The 16645-nt window shown below is 41.8% G+C and overlaps 1 protein-coding gene across 5 annotated transcripts in view; it reads right to left on the bottom strand.

The window, feature by feature from the left end:
• The window catches only part of SAMD12 (sterile alpha motif domain containing 12), a 448963-nt gene that overhangs the window by 240317 nt on the left and 192001 nt on the right, over positions 1-16645 (bottom strand). For all 5 annotated transcript variants that reach the window (XM_027561273.1, XM_027561269.1, XM_027561270.1 and 2 more), the window contains one exon: positions 10017-10146. In XM_027561273.1, the coding sequence (XP_027417074.1) occupies positions 10017-10146 (130 nt within the window). The remainder of the gene's footprint in view (positions 1-10016; positions 10147-16645) is intronic.

Genomic DNA, 16645 nt, shown 5'->3' with positions numbered 1-16645 from the left:
AGATTTTAGCCGTTCTACTGGGCGTAAAGTGATATCTCACTGGGTTCTACTTCCATCTTTCTAATAACACTGCTGAGCATATTTTCACATGCGTATTGGCCATTCTTTTATTTTCCTTGGGAAGGATCCAGGTTTTTGACCTTTATTATTGGCCGTCTCTGTTCCAGCTAAGCAGTCTTTGGGGGCCTGTAGCTCTAGCATGTGCCTTTCTCTCTAAATTACAGGATGGAGACCTCACTTGTGACATCAGCCTTTTGGGTCCAAAAATACCCCTGCTGTTTTTCAGTTTGTCCAGCTTTTTTTTTTTTTGGATGCACTATATGACTTGTGAAATGCCAGTTCCCCAACCAGAGATTGAACTTGGATGCTCGGCAGTGAGAGCTCACTGTCCTAACCACTAGACCACCAGGGAACTCTCTGTGTCCAGCTTCTCTTGTGGTAAGGATCACAGTGATGACATCCAAGTTCCTTTACATATCACAGCTGATATTTATGCATCTCATGAGATGGTCATATGACTTCATTTACACTTAATATGCTTAATATGATGAAAAACACTGATTTAAAAAAAAATAGAATCAACCTAGCACTCCTATGGAGAAGGCAATGGCAACCCACTCCAGTACTCTTGCCTGGAAAATCTCATGGATGGAGGAGGCTGGTAGGCTGCAGTCCATGGGGTCGCGAAGAGTTGGACACGACCGAGCGACTTCCTTTTCACTTTTCACTTTCACGCACTGGAGAAGGAAATGGCAACCCACTGCAGTGTTCTTGCCTGGAGAATCCCAGGGACGGGGGAGCCTGTTGGGCTGCCGTCTATGGGGTCGCACAGAGTCGGACACGACTGAAGCGACTTAGCAGCAGCAGCAGCAGCAACTCCTATACACACATGACCAGGATATACTATCCTTTTTGTCTACTGTGAAATTCAACCTGCTTCTATTTCCTCAAGGTTTGTCGGTTTATATTCATGAAGGATATTGGTCTGTACCATACCATTCTTGTCAGATTTTGGTATCAGGATTAGTCTGGTCAAATAAAATGAGTTTGGAAGTACACCCCCTTTTCTCTATTCTCTGAAAGAATTTGTGAAGGTTTGGTTGCTAATTCTTGACTGTCTTAATTCACTGGAAAAAGACTTCTGTGCTTGAAGCTTTCTCTATGGGAAGTTCTAATTAAAAGTTTAACGTATAAAGAGATCTGTGGCTATTTAAATTTTAAGAAATTAGTCCTTTTCATCTAAGTTGTTAAGGATATGAGCACAAACCTGTTCATAATATTTTCCGCTCTTTTAATCATGTAGAAGGTTTAGTGGTATCTCAATTTGTCACTTGATTCTATCCCCCCCCCCGCCCCCGCCCTTGTTCAGTCTATCTAGACATTTATCAATTTTTGTTGAAAGGAATCAACTGCACCTTTGTTAATTTTCTCTATAGTGTGTATGTTTCCCGTCTCACTGACTTTAGCTCTTTGAGATTAGTATTCTTCCTAACTTCTTAAAGATAACATTTTAACTCACTGACTTCAAGTCTTCTTTCTTTTTTAATACAGGCATTTCATGCAATAATTTTCCTCTAAGTTCTATTGAGGCTGTACCACAAAAACATTAGAAATATTAATCTTTCTATTGAGTTGGCCAAAAAGTTCATTTGGGTTTTTTCCATAACATCTTACAGAAAAACTCAAATGAACATTTTGGCCAACCTGATACTATCATTCAGTTCAAAATATTTTCTGTTTTCTTTTGTGATTCCCTCCCCCCTTTTCCCATGTGGTTACATGGCTGTGCATTAAGTTTCTAAATAGTTGCTTCTTAATTGTGTTGGTAATGATTTCTAACTTTGTTTTGGTTAGATAATGCACCCTGTGCCACTACAATTTAATAAATTTAATTTACATTTCACTTTAATTTAAATTAATAAATGTAAATTTCACTTTAAATTACAAAAATGAAAAATTTAAAAATTGACTGAGACTGATTTGCGCCCAGCATATAGTCCATCATGGTGAATAAGTCTCTTGAACTGCAAGGGTGTAACATTCTAAAGTTGTTGGGTATAGTATTCTCCCTGGCATGCAGTAGTGGTCACAGAAATCTTATAAAACAAGTGAATTAACTATGATGTAACAAATAAATGAAATGAGTATTAATAGAAACGGACTGGTCAAGGGGCTAGAATGAAACTACAGTTGACCCCTGAACAATGAGGGTGGTTAATCTACCTGTAATATACATAGTCAGCCCTTTGCATGTATTGTTTCCCTGCATCCGAGGATTGAATGGACAATGTGGTACTGTTGCCATTGAAATTTCTGCGTGTAAGTAGACCTGTATAGTTCAAACCCACTTTGTTCAAGGGTCAACTGTATTTTGAGAGAAAGGTAGCTAAAGATGAGAGGATGACTACAACTGAGAAAGCAGATATCCAGAGGTCACAAGGGGAGTCTCATGAAAGTAGAGACAGAAAAGGTTGTTTGTAGAAGGGAGCAGGAACCTGCTTTCTGTAACAAGAGGCAGAAGGCAGATGGGATAGAGGGTAAACAGTTTTAGGGAAGTTCCATTAGACAATGTGAAACTTCTCAGTACAGCAGCCACAAGACCTTTACTAGAAGAAAGGTCTTCTACTTACTTTCTTCTTTATGAAGAAAGAAGGTGGGAGGAGGCTTTTGGGGATGGCCACTCAACAAACCACTGTGAAGAAGAAAAGGCCAGGGGAAGGTACCATGGCTCCATGAAGGCCTGGCATGAGAATCTGTATTGAGGGCCTTATTCTGCAAACATTTCTAACCCAGGAACCTAAATGGGATCTAAGGATGGGTTTCAGCTAAACCTCTGCAGAACTTCCTAATAATTAAAATTTTCAAGTGTCAACTCAACATCACATGTCCTATCACAGCCTTTATCCGGGGAGCTACAGGATGAGTTACTGAACCCAGATGAGGAAGAGTAAGAAAAGCTTTTGTAGGAGGTGGTATCTGAACTAAAGCTGGAAAGGAAGCTGGAATCATCCAGAGAAAGGAGTGTGTTCATCTGAAGACCTAAATGACATTCTCAGAAAAGCTTTATTAGGAATGAAGCTGATATTTTGATCTCCATTCATATTTGTCATTGAAAAGGGCATTTTTAAACTGATTCTATAAAACTTCGGATGACTTCTGAAGTCCCTTTCAACATTCAGAAGTCTATTATCCTGAATCATCAAGACAACCAAACTCGGCACCCTTGGTTTAAGAATGCTGAGGAATACAGAGGTAACATTACTAAGCTTTCTATCAAAGAAGAATAAGGGCTGTTATTAGAAAATTAATTTATGGGAAACTCATGCCCTGATGATGTCAAAACTTTACAATGCAGAAATAAAATGCTGCTTGAGATTTAGTTTAAAAATGTAGAGCAATTCATACCAAAGAGAAATATAACATCAGATCAGATCAGTCACTCAGTCATGTCTGACTCTTTGCGAGCCCATGAATCGCAGCACGCCAGGCCTCCCTGTCCATCACCAACTCCCGGAGTTCACTCAAACTCACGTCTATCGAGTCAGTGATGCCATCCAGCCATCTCATCCTCTGTCGTCCCCTTCTCCTCCTGCCCCCAATCCCTCCCAGCATCAGAATCTTTTCCAATGAGTCAACTCTTCGCATGAGGTGGCCAAAGTACTGGAGTTTCAGCTTTAGCATCATTCCTTCCAAAGAAATCCCAGGGCTGATCTCCTTCAGAATGGACTGGTTGGATCTCCTTGCAGTCCAAGGGACTCTCAAGAGTCTTCTCCAACACCACAGTTCAAAAGCATCAATTCTTCGGCGCTCAGCCTTCTTCACACTCCAACTCTCATATCCATACATGACCACAGGAAAAACCATAGCCTTGATTAGACGAACCTTTGTTGGCAAAGTAATGTCTCTGCTTTTGAACATGCTATCTAGGTTGGTCATAACTTTCCTTCCAAGGAGTAAGCATCTTTTAATTTCATGGCTGCAGTCACCATCTGCAGTGATTTTGGAGCCCAGAAAAATAAAGTCTGACACTGTTTCCACTGTTTCCCCATCTATTTCCCATGAAGTGGTGGGACCGGATGCCATGATCTTCATTTTCTGAATGTTGAGCCTTAAGCCAACTTTTTCACTCTCCACTTTCACTTTCATCAAGAGGCTTTTGAGTTCCTCTTCACTTTCTGCCATAAGGGTGGTGTCATCTGCATATCTGAGGTTATTGATATTTCTCCCGGCAATCTTGATTCCAGCTTGTGTTTCTTCCAGTCCAGCATTTCTCATGATGTACAATGCATATAAGTTAAATAAGCAGGGTGACAATATACAGCCTTGATGTACTCCTTTTCCTATTTGGAACCAGTCTGTTGTTCCACGTCTAGTTCTAACTGTTGCTTCCTGACCTGCATATACATTTCTCAAAAGGCAGATCAGGTGGTCTGGTATTCCCATCTCTTTCAGAATTTTCCACAGTTTATTGTGATCCACACAGTCAAAGGCTTTGGCATAGTCAATAAAGCAGAAATAGATGTTTTTCTGGAACTCTCTTGCTTTTTCCATGATCCAGCAGATGTTGGCAATTTGATCTCTGGTTCCTCTGCCTTTTCTAAAACCAGCTTGAACATCAGGAAGTTCACGGTTCACATATTGCTGAAGCCTGACTTGGAGAATTTTGAGCATTACTTTACTAGCGTGTGAGATGAGTGCAATTGTGTGGAAGTTTGAGCATTCTTTGGCATTGCCTTTCTTTGGGATTGGAATGAAAACTGACATTTTCCAGTCCTGTGGCCACTGCTGAGTTTTCCAAATTTGCTGGGATATGGAGTGCAGCACTTTCACAGCATCATCTTTCAGGATTTGAAACAGCTCAACTGGAATTCCATCACCTCCACTAGCTTTGTTCGTAGTGATGCTTCCTAAGGCCCACTTGACTTCACATTCCAGGATGTCTGGCTCTAGGTCAGTGATCACACCATCATGATTATACAAACATGCAAAAGTAGAACACACTACCCAGAGCAAAATCCAATAAAGACGAGAAAATGTGTAGATACAGATGAGGCTGTGTGGTGGTTCAACAAGCCTCCATTTTACTGGGATATACTGGGTTCTACAAAGTACTGTTCTCACAGGTACAGCATGTAAAATAACACTCTGCTTCTTTTGACACTTGTTAACTGCATACCCCATTGGCCTGGATGGGTAACTAACCATAATGAAAGACTAGGAAGACCACAGCAGAAAGTTAGCAAATGCATGGAGTCTACAACCTAAAGGTCTGGGCTTGCCTTGTGGCTCAGATGGTAAAGGATCCACCTGCAGTGTGGGAGACCTAGGTTTGATCCCTGGGTTGGGAGGATCCCTTGGAGAAGGGAAAGGCTACCCACTCCAGTATTCTGGCCTGGAGAATTCCATGGACTGTACAGTCCATGGGGTTGCAAATAGTCGGACACAACTGAGTGACTTTCACTTTCACTTCACCTTCCTTTATTTGATAGCGTAAGAACTGCCAAATTTCAGGATGCTACATCCCAGGGGAATATTCTGCAAAGGGGGATGAGGTACAAATGGGCAGTGGCTGAAGCACAAAAAGAACCAGAAATAGTCACTGATTTTGGAGGAGGCCATTGAGAAATATGACAAATCAATACTGACCATCTGCAGGGGACATTTACATAGTAAGCATTTATTCCTGCAGACATCTAAAGGATTCCCATCACTGTTCCATGAAGCAGGTCATGTGGAAAGCTTTTACACATTTAAAATAGTTTTTAAAAACACACTGTGTATTTTGAGGCACTCTGAGTGCCTCACCCATGAAAACAGGTCTTCAAAGTTGGCAATGGAAAGAACCCTTTACAGATGGAAGGCTTGATGATGAAGGAAATGAATTGACTTTAGCGACCACCACAGGAAGAATACTAGGCACAGCTAGAGGCTGAAATCGCCTCAAATCTGAAAAGATTCTTAACTGTGCTTAAAAGAGAATTTGAAAGTTGCCTGTGAGCTTACACCTGGCCCCAGTTGAGCTTCCTCATCAGCATTCCAAGCCCTGCCTCGGAAAGCTGGGGAAAAGAATCTTGCAAGCACAGGAAAATAGACAAATTTCTTTCCTTCAAGCCTAATCTGATGATTTAAATCTATCCAGTCTAATGCCTCTCAGGTGTTCTAACCATCTAATGCCTGTTAAGAGTGCTTCTGCAGGGAGTTACTAACACTAGTAGCATCTCTTCTGATTAAACACATCTGCCACAAAATAGCAGGTGTCTTCTGGACAGTGAAATTCGCAGAAATCCTAATAGGAAATTTGCAAAAGGTTTTGAATGCTGGTGTGTGAAAACATATTTAAGTTTTCTCAGACTTTGGAGAAACTGGACGGTGCAGGGTGGGAGAAGTTTGTTTAAAATTTAATGTCTTTTAAATAAAGGCAGCCCTTTGAGCCTCTGATCCACCAGGAAAGCCCCCATGGACTGTAGCCTACCAGGGTCCTCAGTCCATGGGATTTTCCAGACAAGAATACTGGAGTGGGTAGCCATTCCCTTCTCCCAGGGCTCTTTCCAACACAGGTTTTGAACCTGGGTCTCCTGTACTGCAGGCAGATTCTTTGGCATCTGAATTACCAGGGAAGCCTCAAACAAAGGCATCAGAAAGATATTAATAGAGTGGAGTTGTTGGCTAAAATCAATTTTTAAAAATGAAACAATTAACAAGGTTAAAGGATAATTTTCAAAAGTGTTAAAAGCATGACTTTCCTGAAACACAAAAATCAACATATGTTTAAGATTCTGTGAAAACTGAAAAGATATTACAACCAACTCAAAGGAGAATCCAAACAGCAGACATGTTTTTAGATCAGGAGTGATGTGAATGTGTAAAGGAGTGGCAAAACTCACCTTTTTCCACAGTGGACTGTGAAGTCAATTGCACCTCTGTGGGACAGAATTTATACACCTACAACAGGAATTATTTTATACTGTTATCAGTTTCCTACAACTTACAGAGTTGTAAAACAGCTTTGTAGAATCAGAATTAGATAACCTGGAATGATGTGCTATTGAGGATGCATAGTTTTCTATGGAGGCACAATTTTTTTCCCTACACAGATCACTGCTCATTTTATTTATTGCTGTATTCCTGAAACCTGGAACAGGGTAGATGCTCCATAAATACTTGCTAAACAGATAAATGTCTACTATGTATCAGGCATAAAGCTAAAGCCTTCACATGCATCATCCTCTTTAATCTTCCCAACAACCTTTTAAGATAAATATTATTCTCATATCACTAACTTGAAACTAGCTTGTGTAGTGTTGCACGGTTATTACTTGTCAGAGGTCGAGGGGTGGAGAGCAGGGGCAGAGGCAGGTGGGGAAGGAGGGTTTGCCTCAGGATTGTAATCAGAAAGCCCGTCTTCTTTCTTCTTCCTTATTCTTTCTTCTATTCAGTACATCCTTTAAATTTATTATTATGGTATCATGTGCCTCTAAATTAGGGGATTGTTTATGGGCTTCCCTGGTGGCTCAGAGGTTAAAGCGTCTGCCTCCAATGCGGGAGACCCAGGTTCAATTCCTGGGTGGAAGATCCCCTGGAGAAGGGAATGGCAACCCACTCCAGTATTCTTGCCTGGAGAATCCCATGGACAGAAAAGTCTGGTAGGCTACAGTCCACGGGGTCGCAAAGAGTTGGACACGACTGAGCGACTTCACTTTCACTTATATATAACAGAGATATAGACATGATTCCTTGATGAGCTTGATACTGGAGATCCTGGCTTTAAGAAAGGTAAATGAACAGCATTACTCAGGAGAATTTAAGTGTAAGTAAGAGACATATGAACATCTTTATTGTGGCCTTGCAGACAAGAACAGAATATTACCAGCCCAGATCTCAACCCCCATCCTTAGGTGCTCATTACAATTTTTAGGATAATGAAGATGGATGGATTCAGCAGTGTTTCTGTGCATAGTTTGTTTCCACAGAAAGCAGAGCAGCACTGAGGAAGACAGCAGTGGCTAACATTTACTGTGTGATTACTATGACCGAGAAGTACTTTCACAGCAACACTTTTGAGGCGGCTACTACCATCAGCTCCTGTTTATGGATAAAGAAAGCTGGAGTATATACCAAGTCACCTTCACAGAATCACACCGCTAAGCTGCAAGTCTGGGCACTGACCTGGGACATTTAACTACTGCCCAACCCTCACTCTAAGACACTCTACAGACTGCATCAGTTGTTGAGGTTTTCTCTGCCATCATGTTTTGATTTTTCACAACCCTCTCTGCCTAGGTTTATCAGAGTCTACGAGGGCACTAGGATTCCTGGAGCTTCCAGCACCACAGGGTTGGAAACTGCAGGCTGGCTGAAGTCCTGAGAGCTATCTTCTGGCCACTTGGCACCTGTGATCATTGGGTAGTTTACATCCACCCTTGGAGAGGCAGGGGTCAACAATCAGGGGACAAAAGTAGTCTGTCTCAAACAGGTGAATGTCTGAAAGATGTGTGCCAAATGTTAATCTGAAATCATTCCCTTTTAAGTCCCCCAATAGTCCTCTGCTTCCTTTTCTTGCCAGAAAACAGGCTGCCCTCAGAATGAGGTAGTAGTATGATTTTAGACACATCCAGATGAGTTTTGATATGAAGAATAGGTATGCAGGAGTCACTAAATGGTTATAGTGGTTTATTATACCATTTCATTTAATCTTCACAATGACTCCCTGAAACAGGTATTATTATTATCTCCACTTAGGAGATGAAGAAGTGAGGTTGAATAACTTGCCTAGGTTAAAGAGTTTGCCCAAGATCCCAAGAAGGTTGAGATCTACCAATACTAGGGGTATCCATGGAGACCCAAAGCAATATGACAGCTGTTTGCAACACGCCACTTAGCATACAGCCTTCGGAAGTGGTTCCATTTACTCCATAATCATTGAAACATGAGATCTTTAATTCTGAGGGATATAATGCTCACCCTCTTCAAACCACTGTAAACGCTTACCCTTCCCTCAAGGGGATCACAGAATTCCTACCCCTATTAAAAGGTAACACTACTTTCAAATACATAATGAAAAAGGCATTGTTATTACTATCAAACAAACATTAGGAAAGATCTTCTCTGGTGGCTCAGTCAGTAAAGAATCTGCCTGTGATGCGGGAGATCTGGGTTCGATCCCTGGGTCGGGAAGATCCTCTGGAGAAAGGCATGGTAACCCACTCCAGTATTCTTGCCTAGATAATCCCATGGACAGAGAAGCCTGGTGGGCTACAGATCTGGACTGAAACCAGGACTTGTCAACTTTATCCCCCCTGAAGCACAGTTTTGGTGCACAGAACATGTTCCTCTGTCCTTTCATGGCAGAGTTTGAAAAGAGAAGGGTGGGAGGAATGGGTGAGACCTGCAGAAGACCCCCTGGCCCTGATGAGCATCCCTGTGGACCCACCAGCTTCCTCTCACCCACCCCATTCTCCAGTTGACAGCCATGATCCTGCAGGCTTTTACAGTTCATTATACTGTCATATTTCCTGCTGCCAAGTGCTTCTCGACCTCCACATACAATACTTAAAGCCCCTTGATCTAAATGGAGGCTTAATTTGTGTGTTGAAGGTATTCATCTCAGGGGCAGTGAGTTAGTATTATTATACTCACTCCAGAATTTTCCCATTCAGAAATCTTTTCTACTGAAAACATCTACCTACGGATCCTGTAACCAAGCTCATTTGAAAGACTTCCTCCCTTTCTTTTCTCAAGGACTGCAACACTCTTATTTTCTCTAGAATCCTCCCACCCCTTAACCCTGATTACCACATACATTTATATTGGACACTCAAAACCCATGGCTCCCTGTAATAACCACATTTGCTTGTTAAGTTGCAGTGGCGTGCCCGGATCTGGAATTTATCACCCCTTTTAAAGTAAACCCAGGCCAGAAAGTTTCAGCAGGAAGATGCTTTTTCATTGTGAGGGTGTGGGAAAGGCCATCGAGCTGGGGAGAGGGACTGAGTTATTTCGGATACTGCATACTTTACCAGTTATGTCGTGCTGTTTGAATGACTCACTGTAGATCTGATACTGATTCGGACAATGTTTCTTCAGCCACTTGCAGACATCCTGCTGGGTCCACAGGGCCACTGGTTTTGACAGCTTCACTGTAGCCGACTACAAATAAAGAAGGAAAAGAAGGTCTATTAACGCCAGTCCCATGCCTAGAGAGGCACTGCTGTTAGAAGTCCTATAGTGTGGTAAAGCAGGGGTCTCCAGCCTCCGGACCACAAAGCAGTACCTCCTGTCAGATCAGCAGCAGCATTAGCTTAAAAACATGTGGACAATACATGTAATGAATCATTCAGAAACCATCCCCACCCAACCCTGCTCTGTACGAAAAATACCTTCCATGAAATGGGTCCCTGGTATCAAAAACATTGGGGATGACTGTCAAAGCTACAGGCTGGAGTCCCTGAAGATAAATATCTGACTCTTGTCCTCCTTTAACGGTCTTCATACCCCTGAAAACTAGGAAGAAAAGGTCCAGGTGGAGAAAACCATGAAAACTACACCTATTCTCGAGTTCTCTCTGTTGGGAAAAGTCCCCAGGAAGCAGTGTTTTCTGATGACTACTCTAACAATAAGACAATTGGATTGCTAAGTAATTGATTAAATTTTGGGGGTGAAACAGCTGCCCCCAAATGGCTTCTCTGCATATTCTAAGACAGTGTCCATTTGTCACTATCCTCAGATATCTCTAGGACCTAGGATAACTGGCCGCAGCAGGTGCTAATACTTATTTTAGGAACATTATAGGATTTAGATACTTGTATGCAAGTGGGCCTGGGAGCTCTGGATGTAGGGCGGTCCTGTAAAGTCTAGGAATTAATTATGCATAGTAGGTAAGGGAAAAAGTCAATTCCACCAGCATGTGGGGATGGTAATAAGATAATGGCTGGAGCAAGACTTCATGTAGAAGCCAACCAGCTGAGGTCTTTTATTGGTCACTGGATCTTTCAGGGAGGTTTATGAAACAAAACACAGAGGTGGACCAATGGTAGGTTACAAGTACACTCATTAATTAACAATCATCAATGGTGTTAGAAGCTCATCTTCCTCAGAGACCCCAGGAACTTGGTTGAGGGGAGATGGAAGCTTAATCAGCTATAGATTTTTTTTTTTTAAATCATTCTGAATCACTGTTTGCGTTCTGGATCAGGATTTTAATATAGTTCAGTTCAGTTCAGTCGCTCAGTCGTGTCCGACTCTTTGCGACCCCATGAATTGCAGCACGCCAGGCCTCCCTGTCCATCACCAACTCCTGGAGTTCACTCAGACTCACGTCCATTGAGTCAGTGATGCCATCCAGCCATCTCATCCTCTGTTGTCCCCTTCTCCTCCTGCCCCCAATCCCTCCCAGCATCAGTCTTTTCCAATGAGTCAACTCTTCGCATGAGTTGGCCAAAGTACTGGAGTTTCAGCTTTAGCATCATTCCTTCCAAAGAAATCCCAGGGCTGATCTCCTTCAGAATGGACTAGTTGGATCTCGGTTTTTAATATAGGTGGTTCTTTAAAGGATGCTGGATGATACACAGACCTGGCCTTAAATATTACTGACACGTCTTTCATTTCCCTTTACACTTTCAGATTATGGCAAGGGGAGCTGCTAAGTCATTTCAGTCGTGTCCGACTCTGTGCAACCCCATAGACAGCAGCCCACCAGGCTCCCCCGTCCCTGGGATTCTCCAGGCAAGAACGCTGGAGTGGGTTGCCATTTCCTTCTCCAATGCATGAAAGTGAAAAGTGAAAGTGAAGTCGCTCAGTTGTGTCCAACTCTTCTCAACCCCATGGACTGCAGCCTTCCAGGCTCCTCCATCCACGAGATTTTCCAGCCAAGAGTACTGGAGTGGGGTGCCATTGCCTTCTCAAATGGCAAGAGGAGAGCCTTGATTTTGTATGTGTTATTACATATATATTATATGTAATATATTTATATATATAATATATATTAATATAATATATTTAATATCTTACAACACACACTGACATGATCTTTGGCAAAAATAGGGCTTCCTTCAGCCTCAGAACTGTCATCAGAAAGCAGAATTTTCATCGAGCACATAATAACTGCTCTGCTTTATTTTTTTATATGTAAGGTTACCCTAAATCTTTTCTTTTAAAACAAATTTGAGTTAAAAAAACCTGGGTTATTATTTACAATTGCCAAGATACAGAAGCAGATTAGTGGATAAAGAAGGTGTGTATACATATACACACATACACAGCAACAGACAGACACACACATATACATACAATGGAATACTACTCAGTCATAAAAAATAGCAAAATTTTGCCATTTGCAGCAACACAGATAGACATTGAGGGCATTATGCTAAGTGAAATAAGTCAGAAAGAGAAAGACAAATACTTTCTCTTATCACTAGACATCACTTATAGGTAGAACCCCAAAATAAAACAAACTAGTGACTGTAATGATAAAGAAGCAGACTCACAGATGTAGAGACCAAACTAGTAGTTACCAGTGGGGAGAGAAAAGGGGGCAGGAGCAATACAGGGGTAGGGGAGCAAGAGGTACAAACTAAAAGGTGTAGAGTAAGATACAAGGATATATTGCACAACATGGGGAATGTAGCCAGTATTTTATAACAACTATAGAAGGAGAAGAATCTCTAAAAACTGTGAATCACTCTATTATACACCTGTAACTGATGATATTGTACATCAACTTCCTTCAATAAAAAACAGGTCAATTTCAAGAAAAAAAATTAAGGAAACAATAATATAGATGGTAACAGTGAAAACAGAGGATAATTCAAGTTTAGAAAACTTCAGGTGTTATGTTTTATTAGTATATTTCCAATTGCATGATTCTTTGGGCCATCGCTTATAAAATAATCAGAAAAAAATATCAATTTTTGCTTTGTGCTGTGGTAAGGTTTTTCTCTCACTCTTAAGCGTGGCATTCCATTTTTCCAAAGATGATTTTACATGTGCACATACATGTACATACGCACATACATATCTGCTTTTCATTTATTGTGACTGGCATTCCTCCACTGATATTTGGGGTTGATATTCCCTCCCTCTGAACTCTGACAGGGATCACAGGGAGCTGGGCCATGGAATATAGTGGGATTGATTCTATCTGTGACTTCTGAGACTACGTAATGAAAGAGATACAGCTTCTACCTGGCTCACCCTCTCTGGCACTCACCTTTGAAACCCAGACATCATACTCTGAGGAAGCCCTGACCACATGAAGAGACCAGATCTAGGAGTTCTGGCCAATCCCTCAGCATAAGATCTCAGCTGACAGCCACCACTAACCTACCAACCATCAGACAAATGAGTAGACAAGCTGCAGATTATTCCATCCACCAGGATTCAAATCTTTTAGTTCAAACTCCCAGATACCCTGATGCAGAAATGAATCAATCGCTGACCCATATAATCCACAAAGACCATATACAGTTCTTCCACCACTGTACTGGGGTAATGACAACCTTAGTAACCGAAACACTCAGAACAGAACTGTGACAGCTGAGCTTCCCAGAGAGCCCTGAACTTAATAGATGCTCTATAGAGCCATAATGAATTAATGACACCATTCTCACCGAGTCTGAGGGCATAGCCCTGCCTTGCTACTTAATCACCTGGATTAATCCAGCTGGATTGGCAGTCCAGCCCTCTCTGCTCTAGCCCCACTGTGTGCTGCTCAAATTAATCTCGTCTTCCTCTTCCTTCCACTCCACAGCCTCTGGTCGCAGACAGGAAGCCCTTTTCCTGCCAATCACAGTGTACAACCAGATCAATCATTTTCCTAATTTTGATGAGAAAGAGAAGGGCCTCTGGCATGGATAGAGCAAATGTTGTGTTGTTTAGTTTTTTTCCTTTCCGCCCCTCATTGCCTTTCCCTCACATGATTAAGAAACCAGAGATTTGGCTCTTTCAGCTAGAGATGCACATCCCACCATGTTTCACAAGTCAGCACCTCTGAATCTGGCTCCTTCCTGCTCTAAAAAGTTTCCTTCAGATTAGCTGAATGAGTTCATAGCTGACACATCATTGCCCTGAAACCCCTAGCAAGTTTCTTGCAAGTAAAGCTAATCAAATCTTTTGAAAACGCCTATAAACCAGTCACAGAAGGCTGTAAATTAGGAAGGGAGAGGCAGGAGGGTAAAACTGCTTACACATCAATATATCAAACTTCCTGGGAGGTTATTCCTTCACTTGCTCATTTCCTAGGGAATGAAGTACCCTCAGCACCAAGACAAGCCCCATCAACTGGGGATTCAGGAGGAGATGAATCCCAACATCCCCAGTCAATGCAGAACACACCCTTTCCAGCCCACCACGTACGCTTGTGTGATAAACTTCCTTTTATTGTAAATCCAGGTGCGCTGAGGCTAACGCTCCAGGTGCGGCCTTGATTTGCCTCCACCCTATACTCTCTGTTCTTGTTGTTTAGTCACTAAGTCGTGTTCAACTCTTTGTGACCCCATGAACTGTAGCCTGCTAGGTTCTTCTGTCCGTGGGATTGCCCAGTCAAGAATACTGGAGTGGGTTACCATTTCCTTCTCCAGGGGATTTTCCCAATGCAGGGACTGAACCCACATCTCCTACAGTAGCAGGCTAATTCCTTACCACTGAGTCACCATGGAAGCCCACACTCTCCTCTTACTCTGCAGGAATTTGGTGTTAGATGGTGAAGCTTCAGGCATACATTTTTAAGATTATATGAGCCTATGGGGATATGCTTCCTTGTAAACAGGCATAACAGATCCAATGGGGAGGGACAGAGATTCCTGGCCTTAATAAGCCCTGTTTGTCTCTTACTCAGAATGTGATGTAAGTATTGGCCCCATTTATCAACTGACTCGCAGCCTTGGCTCTAATCTGAACTTGTTATTAGTTGGCTACACGTTAACTTGTGAAGAGCCATTGTGATTCCCACTGCCCGGGTCTGCAGCTGCTTTCTCTATTCTCACAGCAGACTTTCATTTGTTTTGCTTCAACTTCTCCCGGTCAACAGCCGCCCCCATCAACTTCCACTCCTCCTCAATTACGACGCCCTCAACAGCAACCGAGCTTGCGGAGTCAGTGCCATCACCTGATGTCTTTAAAGAGCTTATACTTTATTTCTCTGCGCAATTTGGAACAACAAACATGTGTCAAACTCACGTCAGCCTATTCAATATTCACATTGTCCCACTGGGAGGTGTAAAGCTGTCCACTCTTCATGGTGTTACTTCCTTGCCCCTCCCATTCAACAGGCATGCCTCTCTCTACACCCAACATTAGATAATTTTCTCGAACATGGTGTATTTCCCCTCACAGTAAGAGTCTAAACCAAAATAATAGTTCATAAAACAAAGAGAGAGTATTTCATATTTATTAGAAAGTAATTTAAAAAAAAATATTGCCTGAGGCAAACATTAGAAAAAACACCTGCCCTATTTCTTGCTCCATGCTCAGGAGGTCTGTTGTATCTGATTTCCAGCCCTGGAGACAATTTTGGTTTATTCTGCTGCCCTGAAAGAGGCCAGAGGCAGTTTGTTATCTTAACCCCTATGCACTGGACTTCATGCAGAATTCCAGGCATTTTCTTTATGAATTGGTCCTGGCCTTTCTATAGGCAATGTGAATGTGCATTTCATACGCCTTCACTTTCTGTTTTACAGACACCTCACTTTATGTAAAAGACACATGACATTTCTGAAAGTCCTTTAAAAGGACTTTAAAGGAAAGTTGTCTGCAAATTATTTTTTGCAAGAAATTCCCATTTTAATTTTGCTTTAATCCATAATTTCAACTATGTTTTCTACTAGTTTCTGATTTGCATTTAATTGGAAAGGGTTCTTCTGTTTTTTTAAGAAATGTATTTATTTATTGGCTGTGCTGGGTCTCCGTTGCTGCACGGGCTTTCTCTAGCTGTGGGGAGTGGGGTTACTCCCTGGTTGCGGTGCACGGGCTTCTCACTGCGGCGGCTTCTCTCGTTGCAAAGCATGGACTTCAGAGCACGCAGTCTTCGCTAGTTGTGGCACATGGGCCTAGTTGCCCCATGGCACGTGGGATCTTCCTGGACCAGGGGTTGAACCCATATCCCCTGAATTGGCAGACAGACGTTAACCACTGGGCCTCCAGGGAAGTTCTAGAAAAAATTCTTAAGTTACATGTTGTTTAAGGTAAACTTGTGGCATTTCTGCTAAGTAATAAAAAATGTTTTAAAGGAGCTTGATATTGAAAGAACATATTACAAAATACTTTTAAAGCGAAATTTTATCTTATAATTCAGTTATCCATTATTTGTTTTGCAATATAAATTCTTTTTATTTTTTAATTTACTGGGTTTCGATTTATATGAGAATGCCGAAATTTTAAGCCCCCAATGGCTGTGCAAACTCTTAATGAGTTCGGCTCACATGAAGCCCAGTGGGTTGATTGGAAAAAGTAGAGAAAGCAAAGACTGTTTACTGCCATTGGCAGGACAAAGAAAGCTTTATGCCCAAATATCAGAAAGTGGTAAACATACTTGCTTATAATGTGATGCTACAGGTATTTGTAAACTCTAAAATTGTTTCTTCCTCTCTTACCATCTTGTAATGTCTTTTCTTTAGTTTCAAGTCTTCTCTTTTATTGTCTTCCATTGTGT

The sequence above is a fragment of the Bos indicus x Bos taurus genome, chromosome 14 (genome assembly GCF_003369695.1).
Source record: "Bos indicus x Bos taurus breed Angus x Brahman F1 hybrid chromosome 14, Bos_hybrid_MaternalHap_v2.0, whole genome shotgun sequence".
Taxonomy (NCBI): domain Eukaryota; kingdom Metazoa; phylum Chordata; class Mammalia; order Artiodactyla; family Bovidae; genus Bos; species Bos indicus x Bos taurus.
This window is presented reverse-complemented; position numbering and strand designations above follow the sequence as displayed.